This window comes from Leguminivora glycinivorella, chromosome 4 (genome assembly GCF_023078275.1).
Source record: "Leguminivora glycinivorella isolate SPB_JAAS2020 chromosome 4, LegGlyc_1.1, whole genome shotgun sequence".
NCBI classification, from domain to species: Eukaryota; Metazoa; Arthropoda; class Insecta; order Lepidoptera; family Tortricidae; genus Leguminivora; species Leguminivora glycinivorella.
Genome location: NC_062974.1, coordinates 2,755,535 through 2,772,543, shown reverse-complemented (window position 1 = coordinate 2,772,543; position 17,009 = coordinate 2,755,535). Strand labels below are relative to the sequence as shown.

Here is a 17,009-nt window from a genome sequence, read left to right as displayed (position 1 = left end):
GATAGTATGATCTTGTTATATTTAATTTATGGTATAACTATCATTATGTAAAACTACAAACTACTATATTTATACAAGCGTCTAATGAAATTGTAAATGTAATTGAAACCTCGTGAGAGGTATAATGGCTTTAGGCTTTAGTTAATTGCCACAATTTTAACGCACGAAACTTATGATTACAGTGTTTGATACCGCCCCAAATCGTGGAATACGAACGTTTCAGTGTAAATGAAGCCAGTTTGTGTTCTCTATAGAAATTCCAATTGAAATCTGGGTTACGCCTAACGTCTGTAAGAGAGATTGACGCTTTCATAAATTTAATTGATTTAACTTTGAAACAATGTGCTCCTAGCCCGTTCCGAAACTGTAGAACCTACTAGTTCCCTAGCCCGTGTAATTTTGCGTACTTTAAGTTTGAGAGCTTATGTCTACAGCGCCAGGTGGGGTTTTGTAATTTATGTCAGACAACTATGGAAATATTCCATGCCTATTAATTTAATTGCTATTGAATTGATCTTTGACAACTATGAACTATAATCGAGGTCAAATATCACTGTCAAAGTTATACGTGAGACACGATATCTATGTCAAAGTTACCAAGTTATCAATCTTACGTATTGTTATTTGGTTTCAACATATAAATATCGCATTTGTATAAAAATATGCACGATTTCCCTTGCAGACGGCGTGGTGCTAATCGATCCAGAGTATGTTAAGGATAGAAAGGTGTTCGGACATGTGCTGGCAGCTTTCAGGTACGGCCGAGAGGACCTTGATGTCCTCGGCCTCACCTTCAGGAAGGATCTGTACCTTGCAGCGGAACAGGTTAGAACTGATTTAGTATCTTGTACCCAATCTAGTTATAATCGAGACAGAAAGCAGCAAGAACAAAAAAACCGTTTCGACACTTTCGACCTTAAAATGTAGGTCCTCGGTCCTCTTCAATCCACTTCAGGGATCTGGTTGTTGAGAACAACTACAAACACAACAAGACCGTCTTCACAGGTTGCTTATGATTATTATCATCAGTCCGTTAGTTGGTAGACTTTAAAATCGATGCATTCTAATCACATTTCCGCAGTTCTTATGAGCTTACTCACTTCATTTCCCGATTACTTCCAGATATACCCAGCAACGACCGCCCTAAAGCGACCGCTAACGCGGTTGCAAGAGCGCTTGGTCCGCAAGCTCGGTCCGGCCGCGCATCCCTTCTACTTCGAATTACCCCCTCACTGTCCAGCCTCGGTGACGCTGCAACCGGCGCCCGGAGACACTGGGAAACCTTGTGGGGTTGACTATGAGCTGAAGGCGTTTGTGGCTGACTCGCAAGATGACAAGCCGCATAAAAGGTACGGCATAACATTTTGTCTAGACAATCTCAACACAAGCAAATAAATCCGTTCTACTTCGAACTGCCCCCTCACTGTCCGGCCTCGGTGAAGCTACAGCCGCGCCTGGAGACACTGGGAAACCTTGTGGGTTTGACTATGAGCTGAAAACGTTCGTGGCTGACTCGCAAGATGACAAGCCGTATAAAAGGTACGACATAACATTTTGTCTAGACAATCTCAACACAAACAAATGAATCCGTTCTATTTCGAACTGCCCCCTCACTGTCCGGCCTCGGTGAAGCTACAGCCGCGCCTGGAGACACTGGGAAACCTTGTGGGTTTGACTATGAGCTGAAAACGTTCGTGGCTGACTCACAAGATGACAAGCCGTATAAAAGGTACGACATAACATTTTGTCTAGACAATCTCAACACAAACAAATGAATCCGTTCTATTTCGAACTGCCCCCTCACTGTCCGGCCTCGGTGAAGCTACAGCCGCGCCTGGAGACACTGGGAAACCTTGTGGGTTTGACTATGAGCTGAAAACGTTCGTGGCTGACTCGCAAGATGACAAGCCGTATAAAAGGTACGACATAACATTTTGTCTAGACAATCTCAACACAAACAAATGAATCCGTTCTATTTCGAACTGCCCCCTCACTGTCCGGCCTCGGTGAAGCTACAGCCGCGCCTGGAGACACTGGGAAACCTTGTGGGTTTGACTATGAGCTGAAAACGTTCGTGGCTGACTCGCAAGATGACAAGCCGTATAAAAGGTACGACATAACATTTTGTCTAGACAATCTCAACACAAACAAATGAATCCGTTCTATTTCGAACTGCCACTGTCCGGCCTCGGTGAAGCTACAGCCGCGCCTGGAGACACTGGGAAACCTTGTGGGTTTGACTATGAGCTGAAAACGTTCGTGGCTGACTCACAAGATGACAAGCCGTATAAAAGGTACGACATAACATTTTGTCTAGACAATCTCAACACAAACAAATGAATCCGTTCTATTTCGAACTGCCCCCTCACTGTCCGGCCTCCGTGACGCTACAGCCGCGCCTGGAGACACTGGGAAACCTTGTGGGTTTGACTATGAGCTGAAGGCGTTTGTGGCTGATTCGCAAGATGACAAGCTGCATAAAAGGTCGATCTTCTGCCTGACATAAGCGTCATGAGTACTAAACTTTCCTTCAGTGTCTTATTTATTACTAAAGGACATTAAGTAATATGTTTTACAGCTCCAAATTGTTTAACGGCTCTAATGTAATATCTAAATAAAATTGTTGTAGGGTTCAATAAACCTATTGTAATGTAACCCATCATGACGAAATAAATGGTATTGAATTGAATTAAATATGATGAGCTCGATTTTCCTCAAGTTATAATAGTAATAACATGGAGCGTAATACGAAATAAATTTCCGGTGACAGTAATCATATTTCCTGTATTGCTTCCTGACTTCCTTTACTCATATGCCCGACATTATGCATGACTGATTAATATTAGACAGTCAAAAGGGAGGATAAATTGTCGTGCGTGTGTCCCGTGCCAATACATGGAACAAGCGGAAGAGAAATGTACAATAACTGAATGAGATCAGTTACATTCTGATATCATATCTTTTACATTCGACTTGGCCTGTGAGTCGGTTAAATTACGTACCGAGACAATATTTGTATGCAAACGTTTGCCTTAAGGCGCGCCTTTCTTTACTCCCCGGATCCACGACCTCTCGCAGCCTTGTTCGTTACTTTACGAGCGGGACGAACGGAAAACAAGGATCATATGAGAAATTCCGTAATTTGTGATGTTATTTAGCTTTAGGCTAGCCTTCGGGTATTGTACGAGTATGGTTTTGTTTTGCTGGATGAGTTACGTAAATAAGATTAAACCGTTTGTTTTGAATTATTTATTTAATTGCTACATATGCGCCAAAAATGTCTGTATAAAATGTGGTATATTTTTTTGTACTAACTTTACTTTATGATTGTTTTTTTTTAACTGATAGCTCTCGATACCTACGTGTCTATGTATAGAGTATCTCTACATATATTCTAGAATCTAGGCAACAAATGTCCCACGATACGCGTCGCCAGCGACTTTGGATGAAGCGGCGCAACCTTGCCGGCCTTCGTTCGACATGTTTCTAAACATATGCATATACGCATACCTATGCTGCGACGCGTGTTTCGGGATGTTGCCAGACACATGTCAAGGGAAGTGCGACAACGTCGCACTAAACTACCCGACTCGCATAAGCCAATTATTGCGTATTTCTGGCTTTAGGAGTTACTTTCTTAGACAAAATTAATCAAATTTCAATAAAGTTACTCGTTTTTTCGAAGCGTTCATTTTCTTTCTTAACGAACACTTTCTTTAACATAAAAAAGATGAAGAAAATTGCAAAAAATACTTAATTAGTTTCTTTAATCAGATTTGAACTGGCAATTAACTAACAGAGGAAAAACGAATCATCTGAAACCTTAGTGTAAGGCCTGAGTGGACGCTCGGAGCGTTCGTTTCGGCGGGGCGTGTAGCGGGGCGGGCCTGCCATTGTGTACGCTATACAGCGTCGACTGAGGACACTTGTATAAGCTTCAATTGTTTGACATGCACGCCGCACGCCCGCCCAATATGAGCGTGCACGGAGGGCCTTACTATTTATTCATCGTCATCATCCTCCTTTCGTTATCCCGGCATTCACCATGACTCATGAAAGCCTGGGGCCCGCTTTTGACAACTAATCCCAAATGTCTACGCCAAGTAGACACTAGTTTTACACCGGTTTCCTCACGATGTTTTCCTTCACCCAAAAGTGACATTTAAGTTTCGAAAAAGTCATTGGTACGAGCTGAAGATCGAACCCGCTACTTCCGGATTAAAACACGCTCTTACCACTCCACCAGCGTTTTTGGGACTCGGGACACTTGCATGAGTTTCAATTGTTTGACATGCACGCCGCACGCCCAATATGAGCGTGCATTCAAGCCATACACTTATTAAACATCTTATCTTATCTTATCTTAAATCTGCGGGGGCCCTTCCGGATACACTTCGACCCATCGGGATCTTTTGTGCAAGCGACCACTTATTAAACCTAATATAAAATGTTGTTTCCAGGAATTCCGTTCGTCTAGCAATAAGGAAGATAATGTACGCGCCGAGCAAGCAGGGCGAGCAGCCGTCGGTCGAAGTCTCTAAAGAATTCATGATGAGCCCGAACAAATTATACTTAGAAGCGTCACTCGATAAGGTAGATTTCCTTTAATTACTGTTTTTAAACTGTTCACATGACATGTTGAGTTGACGTAACTTACTGAAAATATAAGCTTGATATATATTTGTAACGTTGTCTTTTGTAATCGCTGTCTTGATTTTTTTTAATGATCTTTGAGACAAAAGAGCAGACCAATATCCTTGCTCCCGACTTTTGGACGACATTTGGTCTAAGCGTCGAGCAGCAGTCATAGGTGCGAACGAAAAGTCCCATCGCTGTGTCTCGCTCGAATGTATGGCCGTTCGCCACTGCCGCCTGAGACCAATGTCGTGGCCGGGCCGTTATGCTGGGAATACGCTATTTTCAAGGTTTGAAGGTCCTTTAAGGCCGAAAATACCTATCACGTTTGATAGTTCCTTCCATAGTAGACAAAAAGTTTCTGCAGAAACGCCCTCTTCACCAACCAAAGCTAATCGGGACGTTATTGAATTCCAGGAGCTGTACCACCACGGCGAGAACATAGCAGTGAACGTGCACATAGCGAACAACTCCAACCGGTCCGTGAAGAGGATCAAGGTGTCTGTGCGGCAGTTCGCGGACATATGTCTCTTCTCCACCGCGCAGTACAAGTGCACCGTGGCCGAGGCGGAGAGCGAGTGAGTGATATACACATGTCTCTCTCTAACATAGCGAGCTACAGCCGTCAGCGAGGATCAGTGTCCGTGCTGTCATACCAACAGTATCGCAAACGATGAAAATCAAGCTTTGTGCTATATTTTCTGGTAAATTCGTAACAGACCTGCGCCGTCGCCAAGTTAGTGAAATTTGTAGGTACCTAAGTTTGGTTATTTTAATAGGTACCTACTATACAATATACTTTTTATGGATGTGTTAGAGACAAGATTAATAGTTTTTTTTTTTAAGAAAAAAAATCATTTTTAAGATCACTGGTTTAAGACCACATAAAGAATATCTTTGTTGAACATTTCGTTCGATTGTGTCAAAAACACATTATTTTCTAAGTTTACCCAAACACTTAACACATTCTTACTTTGTATTTCTTATTCAGGCAACCAAAAGCGAAGGTGAAGAAAAAGTTTAAATTCCCCTTTATCGGCATCTCTGATAAGAACTTAAAAATTGAGTATCTGTAAGTTTGTTTGCTTTTTCATTGCATGTGCAAGGTTATCAGCTGTACATACATACATACAATTTTTGGTACTTTCTTTTCTTAGTGTTTTTCACTAACCTTCGAATTTTGTCATTTTATGAGTTTGTGAGATTTTTCTACCCGTTTTGTTAACGTGTTATAAATGAATGAAATATAATGGGGTTTTCCTTTAGTTGTAGTCAATTATTAAGTTTCCACTTTCTCTTGGTTTGGAGTGATGTGCCCCTTCCTATAGATTTAAATACAAATGAATACCTATATGTATTTTTAGGCTTAACACGCAAAAGTTTCAAAGAGTGACTATTTTACAAACTGCTAGTACATTTTAGTCATTACAAAAATATATCAGTTTGGTAATATACACAATTATAGTTCACTAATTATAAAAAAGTAATATAGTTATTTTACAATAAGGTACAAAACGGGAAATGGGTAGGTATTCAAGGAACATTATGGGTTTTGGAAAAAAAACGGGATTGTGGATTTTGATATTATATGGAAATGGTACTTCTACTTCTAAATACTATTGCTGAACATCATCTTCTTCTCACTTGTCATGATGGGAAATAGGCCATCTAGGATCTATGTTACGTTTAGAAAGTATATTTAAGTTCTAAAGAGGAAGTCATGGAAACAAATCCTTAATGGTATACGCATACATAGCTACGCCGCTTGTCATATTTCTGATAAAACAGCTTATAACTTAAGTGATTATGCCCGATAGCTTTTTGTAAACGGTGTTTTTCATCGTCTAGCCATAAACTCGTGATTAGTATATACTGTACATCGTTTGTTTTTTTTTTTATGGGATAGGAGGCAAACGAGCAGACAGGTCGCCTGATGGTAAGCGATCACCGCCGCCCATGGACACCCGAAACACCAGAGGTGTTGGAGGTGCGTTGCCGGCCTTTAAGATGGGTGTACGCTCTTTTCTTGAAGATTTGTTACTCCAGAAACAACAACATCGACGAAAATATTTGGCGTCCCACAGAAAACATTAACTATTATGAAATAAAACTATGGAAACGGATTAAATAGCGTATAATGAATTTACAATTCATCCCGACGTTCATTATACGCGATTTAATCCGGTTCAACGCATAGTTTCCCCTGATGTTGCTTATGTATGGGCGGCGATAGTAATCACTTTATTTTGTGTATTTCAACAGTTTATAATTCATCCCGAATTTGTTTAGTTTCCATAGAATAGAGATACAAAGGCGAGCTTATCCCTGTAAGTTTTATTTCATGAGTAACTATCGCGGCAACCGAAGTCATTAACTATTAAAGACAAATTGTATAGAGTAGTTTTTTCTGCGTTTTAGGGTGAGTGAGAGACGCGATGATATCGCGAGCGAGTTACAGTTCGTCGCCGATCGATGAACTATAAATCGCTCGCTCTCTCTTTTATTTACACGGGAGAGACTATCTTTTGTTCTTTTCTATCGGCGATAGCTCATTGCTTACTCGCTTTTGGTGGGAACAGTGGCTTACATTCTACTAATGGATAGTGGGCCCCTTAACGGCTCAGCCACGACATTGGTCTAAGCGAGACAGCGGTGAGCGGCAGCCATACGTTGAAGCTAGACACAGCGATGGGACTTTTCATTCGCACGTATGGCTGCCGCTCACCGCTGTCGCGCTTAGACCAATGTCGTGGCCGGGCCATAAGACTTTGGCTAGACGTTGAAAAGCGCCGTGTAAATGAATTGGCGTTGAGTCGAGTGATTGTTAACAGGGAGGGCTGTCCCGTGGGCCCCGGCTTCACGCTGAGCAAGGTGTTCACGCTGACGCCGCTGCTCGCCAACAACAAGGACAAGTGGGGGCTGGCGCTCGACGGCCAGCTCAAACATGAAGACACCAACCTGGCCTCCAGCACACTGTAAGTATGGTACTGATGACGACCGCCAATGGTTAGAACTAAAAGACGATAGGGTTTGTCGCTTAATTCCTGATCCCTCCATGTTCTGACGACATGTCAGAACATGGAGGGATCACACATCCTGGCCAACATCAAGGACAAGTGGGGGCTGGCGCTGGACGGCCAGCTCAAATATGAAAACACCAACCTGGCCTCCAGCACACTGTGAGTATGGTACTGACGACGATCGCCAATGGTTAGAACTAAAAGACGATAGAGTTTGTCGCTAAATTCCTGATCCCTCCATGTTCTGACGTCTCTAGTAACAAAGCTCAAGTGGGGACTGGTGCCGGACGGGTAGCTCAAGCACGAAGACGCCCACCTGTTCTAGCCTCCAGCACACTGAGAGTATGGTACTGACAACGCCGAACTTTGTTAAAACTAAAAGACGATGGGATGTCTGACTGGCATGCCGGACGGGTAGCTCAAGCCACGAAGACGCCCACCTGACCTAGCCTCCAGCACACTGAGAGCATGGTACTGACAACGCCGAACTTTGTTAAAACTAAAAGACGATAGAGGATGTCTGATCCCTCCATGTTCTGACATGTCTGCTGGCCAACAACAAGGACAAGTGGGGGCTGGCGCTGGACGGCCAGCTCAAACATGAAGACACCAACCTGGCCTCCAGCACACTGTGAGTATGGTACTGACGACCGCCAAGCATTGGTTTAACTAACATAGCGTCTATACTAGCGAAAAACCACGGAACACAAACACGACATCCTCTTATTGAATTGTAAAAAAACCAGCAGTGCTGATTGTGGGCACGTTTATGTTTGTTTTTGTTGTTGCACGTTTATGTTTATGTTGTTTGCCAAGCGTGTGGCGTGGCTGTGAATCCATACTAATATTATAAATGGGAAAGTGTGTGTGTCTGTTTGTTTGTCCGTCTTTCACGACAAAACGGAGCGATGAATTGTCGTGATTTTTAAGTGAAGATAGTTGAAGGGATGGAGAGTGACAGGCTACTTTTTGTCTCTTTCTAACGCGAGCGAAGACGCGGGCAAAAGCTAGTATACCATAAATGATGGTTGATGACCGAGATTGTTAGGAATTGTAGGTATTATTCTTATGTATGCTTTTATGGGAGATTTTAAACTTTGTCATATTTATTTGGTCCACGCTGTCTCTTAGTTTACTTATCATAAAACTTTACAAAATTATATGTAGGTAGTTTTTTTTTTTCTAATTTCATAATAATTTGTTTACAGAATCGCGGATCCGGCGCAAAGAGAGAATTTGGGAATTATAGTACAATACAAGGTCAAAGTGAAATTGTGTTTGGGACCACTAGGCGGGTAAGGATGAACTTGTTTCTTCGTATACCTAATAGTTTGTTACTTTCGTGATCAAGTACTTTTCAAAGGTTAAAAGCTTAAGCATTAACTAATATTTAGGATGTATTTCTAACTATAAATACGAGTTATTTAGTTAGATTATTGAGCACATTGCACAATTTAAAGGAAATTGGTTATCTAAGTTTTTAAGGTATACCGGAGGTCTACGCTTTAAGCAACTGGATTTGCTTTTTATATGTCCGGATGTTCTTCTCTATAGGTCAACCGATTCTCATGAAATTTTGTTGATTTTTTTGTCGATCCAGTTTTTGGGAATTTTGTATTATGCGGAAATCGCCATAAAGGGCTAAGACTGTCGTGATTCGACTGTGATAATGACTTAAACTAATTAATTATTCAATTTTGCGTTTTCTAAGCGTGTTGCCAGGTCACTAGTATAACTATGAGTTTGTGTTTTAAATACGACAGCAATTGAAACATAATTGTTGTATATTTTCAATTTTTTCATCATACCCGTACTTTAAATGTGCTATTGCACGCAGGCGGTGCGTGAGTTATAGAAAAATCGTTCTCCCAAGGGAATAATGAAATTTCTTGTACCGCACTTAACTTTTTTACATATTTTTCACATTGCGAGTGTGATGAAAAACATTGTGTGTAACTCGGGGAGTATGAATATTATTAACTCGAGTCTTTAAATCGCTCCGGCAAGCAGTCGCTATTTAACTTACTCTCGTTAGTAATATTCAACTTCCTCCCCTTGTTGCACAATGTACTCATCATCATCATCCTCCTTGCGTTATCCCGGCATTAGTCACGGCTCATGGGAGCCCGGGATCCGCATTGACAACTAATCCCAAGATTTGGCGTAGGCACTAGTTTTTACGAAAGCGACTGCCATCTGACCTTCCAACCCGAAGCGTAACTAGGCCTTATTGGAATTAGTCCGGTTTCCTCACGATGTTTTCCTTCACCGAAAAGCGACTGGCAAATATCAAATGACATTTCGCACATAAGTTCAGAAAAACTCATTGGTACTAGCCGGGTTCGAACCCGCGACCTCCGGATCGAAAGTCGCACGCTCTTACCGCTAGGCCACCAGCGCTTAATGTACTAATAGTAATTAGTCTGATTTCGTTTGCAGCGACCTGAGCGCGGAGCTGCCCTTCATCCTGATGCACCCGAAGCCGGAGGAGGAGCCGCCGCGGCTGCTGCCCGAGCCCGCGCCCAACCAGGACCACGACCTCATACAGCTCGACCCGCAGCCGTCAGTATTACCACTCCTTTTTTTTATCTCTTAGCCTATTGGAGTGTCCCACTGCTAGGCTAAGGCCTCTCCCCTGGCTCTCCATAATTCCCGAATCTCCGTTACTTCCGGCCTGTTTAGGAAGTCGTCAAGGTCGTCCCGCCATGCCTGGGCCTGCCCCGCCCACGCTTTTTCGTCGGCATCCACTTGGTGGCTATGTTAGCCCACCTATCCGGATGCATTCGATAGACGTGGCCACCACTTACCACTCATTACATAAATAAAATAAAATAAATAAATATTGGGGGACACCTGGCACAGATTAACCTAAGCACCAACTAAGCAAAACTTGTGCTATGGGTGCTAGGCGACGGTATACTAATATACATACTTATAAAGATAAATACATACTTGCAAGTATATACATCAACATGGTGGAAGATGTTGTACATGTACTGACGGAATGTGTCCGGAGCGCTGCACAGCGGCGCGGGCGTCTTACGTGTAATGGCAGTGACGTGGGCTGGTGTAACAGTGCCTTGGCCTCACCGTCATCCGATGATGCCAAGGAACTGCTAAATATTTATTTCTCCTCACTAAATAACGTTCCTGCGAGTGTCTAATTTAAGTGTTATTTACTTGTAACTTTTGTATTACGGGGGTGGCTTAGCAAATTGCTAAAACTCCCAGGTTAAATAAATGAAAAAAAAAAAAAGTATATACATAGAAAAGATCCATTACTCAGAAACAAATCGGCTTAGCAGACAGGGTCACTACGCGTTAGGCCTCGCCATTACATACACTACCGTCAAAAAGTTTAAGACCAAACACAATGTTCAGTCTCATTGTTATAAACCCTTCTAAAAATCATCAAACTAAATTTGTAATCAATAGAAAACAACGTAATCTTATTATATTTATCGGCAACCCATTTGTTCTGAAAGAAGACAACGATCCCAAACACTCAGCAAAGATCTGTAAAAGCTACACAGTCAATAAAGAACGCCAAGGTGTGTTAAAAAATATGATTTGGCCACCGCAATCCCCAGACCTTAACCCGAGAACTTTTATGGGATGAACTCGACCGTAGAGTCCGAAGACAATGTCCGACATCTACAACAGCTCTATGGGAGATACTGCAATACGAGTGGAAATCCATTAGCCAAGAAACGCTACACAAACTTATAGCAAGAATGCCAAGAATCTGCTCGGAAGTGAAAAAGCGTCGAGGAGGATTTTTCGATGAGAAAAACGTTTAGCTTTTATTTCTTATTATGATCCCTTTTTATTAAAAATTGTTATACGCTTTATTTTGTCGGTTGTAGGTACTGAAAAGTAATATTCTCATAGGAACTTCATGAAATGTTGATTATTTCGATATATGCAAATAATCAACATTTCATGAAGTTTCATGAAGTATGTTTGGTCTTAAACTTTTTGACGGTAGTGTACACCGTGTCCAATAAGTCCGAATACTCACATTTTACCTCAGTTCTAAAGATATAGGGATCACAGGCCATCAAATTCTTATTTAAACTGAAGAGTATATTCCTTTTAATAAAATACAAGCACAAAGTTCATGAAATTTCCGAAGTGTCTAAGAAAAACAAAGAGGTAAAGTGCCAACAAAATACTTGCTCGGCACGCAGGTGACGAGTTATTTTTTATAAGCAGAATCTGTATGTGATAAAACAGACGCCACGTGTCCAAAATAAACTATTATGGGTACCGAGGATAGATAACGTTCCGGGCAACTAGAAAAATGTGCCTAGGTTCCAGAGCTCACCATCGGCCCAGGTGTGGGATGCAGTATGTAAGCGAGGTAAACTACCTTCAGTACTTACAGATAAAAGCGTTAAAATCAACGTTTTTTTCTTTAAAACGAAGGTTTTGGAGAAAAAAAATGCCTTAAAGTTAAAAAGGATGCTTGGGAATGAGTATCATGTGTCCCAACAATACGCACCTCCAGCACATTCGGCAAATGGTATTCTAGCGTAGTTTCAGACTAATTTGGCAGTTTTTTATCCGAAACATGAGTGGCCACCCAGGCCTCCAGGTTTAGGCGTATTAGACTACTTTGTATGGTCATACATGCTTTGAAGACTAAATTTTTATAAAATCATAAACCTAGATCATTTCAAAAAGATTATTGAGAGTATTTGGGATGAAATGTGAAAAAAACGATGCGTGCCGCGTGTGATCCGTTTAAGAAGCGTTTGAGGCTGGTAAACAAGTTAATGCTGGAGTTATTCCAAAACATTTGTTGTGAATGTAGTAAATAAGAGTGCCATTCATAAAATATAATAATAATGTAGTAACTATTTGTTCATTTTGTTGTATTGGCTATTTGTGCTGTATTCAAACTTATTGGACACGGTGTACATACCTTAAATAAATCCACGCCTTTCCCAAAAGAGGCATGTGGAACATATGAGACTGCTCAAATTTCAGTGCCACCCCTAAGTTGAAAGAAAATCACGTCATGCTCCCTGGCAAAACCACATCGTCTTTCGTAAACATAAACATGTCAGGAAATATCTATAAGATATCTATAAAATTCTAGGACCATTTGGGAAAATTCTATACACCTAGTTTTTGTGTAAATCTAATTTCTAAGTGGTTCTGCTACAGAGCTTCCTCCCAGCAGAACCACCAAGGTATTCTTCTAACTACACATGCTATTTACACGTATTCAAATTCGAATCACTCTGTTTATTCTGAAGACACGAATTTACGACATGTCAAATTAAATAGACTGAACAACGCCTTGATGCAAAGCTTTGCAAAGATATAGTAGTCATTATTTGCTACGATGATTTGTACAGGCGCTTGACATATCGTTTTCTTTAAAGTTTGACATGTCGTTAATTTGTTTTGATGTGCTATACGTGTAAATAGCATGTGTAGTTAGAAGAATATCTTGGTGGTTCTATTTTCTGATATGTTTATGTTTCCGAAAGACAATGTGGTTCTGCCGGAGAGCATGACGTAGATCATAAAAATATCGCCCATGATTGAGCCCAAATCAATCAATAAACTTGGTATAAACATGTGATTTAAGTGCTTTTGTTGCCCACCTAAAGCTTGGTGGGCAACAAAACCGATCTACGTCCCTTAGAACTTTTTTGAAGTGTGCATAAAAGTATCTATGATAAAGACAAAAAGCTAGAGACTGTTCTGTTCTACTTCTACTGAAAGTACAAAAATAAATATTGCAATTTATGAATCTTAAACACGCCTAAATTCCTTTTTAATTACAAACATCAAAAATATAGTCAAATGTGTTAGATACTCTAAAAGCTTGTATCGTTTAAGTAGGTAAACTGCATATATAATTTTCTAATAGTCTATTAATTCTATTTCAGTGACGAGAACGGGCAAGAGCAGGACGACGATATAATTTTCGAAGACTTCGCGCGTCTCCGGCTCAAGGGCGCCGACGCCGAATGAGCGCCTCACACACAAACACACATGCACACACGCGCCTGCCATTGTCAAGAACAGAGATCGGACGATTGAGCGTCATTTGTTTGACGTTTTTGAAACAGCAGGCCTATGATGCTTGCAATTTTATCACTTATCTACGTGGATAAAGTTTCCGTCTCGTTCTGGCAAATATCTCAGTGTGAGAGTGACAAATGTCATATAGACGTTGATAAGATGATAAGTCATAAAATTGTAAGCATAATAGCCCTGAAGGATCCTTATGTCGTTACAAAGGATAAGCGTCCGATCACTGTTCATGAATAACGCTGCTACGCACACATGGAATTTTCCCGTCGTTAGAAAAGACAAAGTAAGGGTATAGGTATTGACTGAATGTAAAATCGTATTGGGTGTGAATGAAACTAATGGAAGTGACCAAAAGTGTTAATATATTTTTGGATCGATTGATGTAATGTGGGTACTAGCAGAGATTAGGGAGAAAAAATAAAAGATTTGCCTTGCTATCTTTTTCTGCTTAGTCATAGTTTCAATCTATTTTTGTTAACTTAGGACTTGTTCCTTATATTAATATTTTTGGTGATTTCTTTTCTATCCACCTCTATTTTACAGTACGGGAAATTACATCGACCTATACGCGCAGTGTGAGTGAACGAATTAAACAATTGTTTAAATATTTATGTGCGTCCTCGTTTGGTCTATAAATGTATCAATGTTGTTGACTGATCTGGTAGTACGGAACTTGTAATACCCGATCTAATCGAATTTTAGGCGGTCTTTACCTTAGATGCGCTGGTGAGCGAACGAGACACCGCTATATAGTGTTGTCCCGGTCACACATATACGCGACCGATGAGCGACTGTCCAAGAATATTCTATCAATGTACAGTGTATAATGTTTCGAGAGGATTTGACTATTCACAATTCAATTAATGTAATGGAGATTTTATATTGTATTCGATGTATATTGTATGTGAAAATTTATTTGAATAGTTTTTTTATTGATCAAATTATGCGAGTACAAGTTTCTTTTTATAACGATCGGCCATCGATTTGTTTAAATAGTACAATATGTTGGTAATATGCATTTAATAGATTAAAATAGTTTTTACCTCTGTAATGTAATTTAATTTCTGAAGTAGCGCTATAAGTATATATTTCCCTATTGTTGTTGGAATCTTAAATGCTACAAAATATACTGGGATATATCGCTGACGACGCAGGCGGCGCCGCGGGACATGTATGTCTTAATTACTGGCTATAAAACGAAGCAATACATACCATAGTACCAATATTGACATTATTAAAATACTAGTGAAAATATGGTTGTATAGACGAACCTACATTATATTCATTCGCAGAGATGAAGCCATTAGAGCCTATCCTTGTCTGAAAATTTGTCTTTTGAGACTTGGCTCCAGAACAAAAATATATGTGAGTGTGCACGGGAAAACGTCCCACTTTGTCGATCGCTATAAAGCCGCTTTGTCACTTTATTCATATAAAGATACAAGTAAATCTCGCCTTAATGGTAACCGACAAAGTGGGACGTTTTACTAAACACACTCACATATTGACTTATTATCTGCCCTAATAAAGACTCGTTCAAACCAGTTTTCGAGTTACTGCACTCTTTATTAGGAGGACAGTTATGAGGTTAGTTTTTCGTGCCCCGCGCCACGATTTGATATATTATATGGCTTGATTAAATGTAATTTATAGTCTTGATGACGCTTTAATAATTTATTGACGAGGCGGCCAAATTGTAAATGTAAAAGTTACAATGATATCATAGCATCTCGCTAGGCCCCATTTGTCCCATTTACTTGGGACGGCCTACCCTTCTTTTCTTCCATTCTGCACGATTGCGTGCAAGATCGGCGTCTATATTGTGATCTTTCAGGTTTCGCTGAACCGTCATCAGCCAGGTTACAGTGATATCTTCACTGGTTTTTTAAAATGTTCGTCATTATTTGGTACTTGGCGCCGCTGCGTAGTCGCTATAGTCACGTAGGTAGTCGGTGTTTACTGTAGTCGGGGGTAGGTCGATCTGGTGGCCTTCGAGACAGAATTTATTCTCTAGCTGAATTATTATCATTACACGTTATTGGTTAAAACACGTTTTTACATCACAGATACTAAAATGACAGTTAATCCTATTTTACTAAATGTCCATGTCCTCTATGAATTTCAGTTAGTACCAAAAAAAAATTAGTACTAGAAGGTGATATTTACCACGAGATGTGCTCTCGCGCGCGAGCTTATTTACTTGAATACGCTCAAGATGTATGGAAAAGTACTGAACTCAGGCTTATCGGGTGATTAAATTTCTTGTACTATCAGCTGCAAAAGTGCATGGCGAATTTATAAATGAATTCATTCATAATTTCTCCATGCAATATTGCAGCTCACTATACATTTCTGGTTGGATAAGTAACGGCGGTATTTCACGTCAATATTTATTTGTTTGACCAGCCATGTACGGTGCATTGTCAATGTCAGTATGAACAAGGGTACAGCCTGGCAAACACAACTGTATTTTGTGATAATAACCGTCATTTTAGTACCTGTAATATAAAATTCCAGGCAATTTACATATCCTTATCTTTTTGTGCGTGATGTGATCAAGTTTCAAAGCACAAAGTATTTTTTCGTAAAATAGGCTTTTTATATCTTTAAAGTATATTCAATTCAACCTAAGAAAATATTGAGTAGGTATGTACTTCGTTTAAGTTGTTTACAAAACATTGCTTACTAAATATTTTCAATGGTGAACTTTAAGAACATTTATTGAAGAACTCCTTATCCAATATTGTAAAAATGTTTATGAATCCGTCTGTGTATTTTGGGCGCAACGAAAGGCCAGTACACACAGTCTTATGATAAATCTCTGTTCGGTGTACATTTGTTCTGTACAAATAGTTGTGTAATTTACGTGGCATGTTTAATTGTGTACTAAGCTTTATAATGCACAAATTTCGATGCTGTATCTTTTGGATTTTATGGATTGACAAGTTTAAATATTCTTTGACGGTTTGTACATACTAGATGTGGTTTAAAATTGAAATTGAGAAAGATACAGCGAAGGTATGGCTTTAGCCAAACCGCGCACAAAGGAGCTTGATACTTGCACTAAAATTTTATAAGTACCTAATCTAATTTTATCACAGGTCAATGAGGTTATAAAAAGGGTTTTTAGCACTGGCACAAATACATATTTGCATACTGAAGTGCCGTCGCAAAGTTTCCAAAATTGCGAGAAATTTTTACAATCTACGTGGAAATATATCGCAAAATTTTTCGAAACAAGTTCGAAATTTGCCAAATTGACAACGTTTCAAAATTTTCAATGTCCCTAAATCGAAAACC

General features: G+C 40.1%; 1 protein-coding gene across 5 annotated transcripts in view; it reads left to right on the top strand.

Annotated features, from left to right (window-relative positions):
* LOC125225094 (beta-arrestin-1) overlaps window positions 1-14,487 on the top strand; it is a 153,839-nt gene extending 139,352 nt beyond the window's left edge. For 3 of the 5 annotated variants that reach the window (XM_048128636.1, XM_048128634.1, XM_048128637.1), the window contains 10 exons: window positions 683-825; window positions 1,123-1,349; window positions 4,461-4,593; window positions 5,053-5,213; window positions 5,627-5,707; window positions 7,467-7,542; window positions 8,219-8,286; window positions 8,864-8,950; window positions 10,095-10,217; window positions 13,562-14,487. In XM_048128636.1, the coding sequence (XP_047984593.1) occupies window positions 683-825; window positions 1,123-1,349; window positions 4,461-4,593; window positions 5,053-5,213; window positions 5,627-5,707; window positions 7,467-7,542; window positions 8,219-8,286; window positions 8,864-8,950; window positions 10,095-10,217; window positions 13,562-13,646 (1,184 nt within the window). In that variant the 3' untranslated portion in view covers window positions 13,647-14,487. Of the gene's footprint in view, window positions 1-682; window positions 826-1,122; window positions 1,350-4,460; window positions 4,594-5,052; window positions 5,214-5,626; window positions 5,708-7,466; window positions 7,611-8,218; window positions 8,287-8,863; window positions 8,951-10,094; window positions 10,218-13,561 lie in introns of all 5 variants that reach the window. The other 2 variants (XM_048128635.1, XM_048128638.1) reach the window with 2 other exon arrangements.
* Window positions 14,488-17,009: the final 2,522 nt, after the last annotated feature.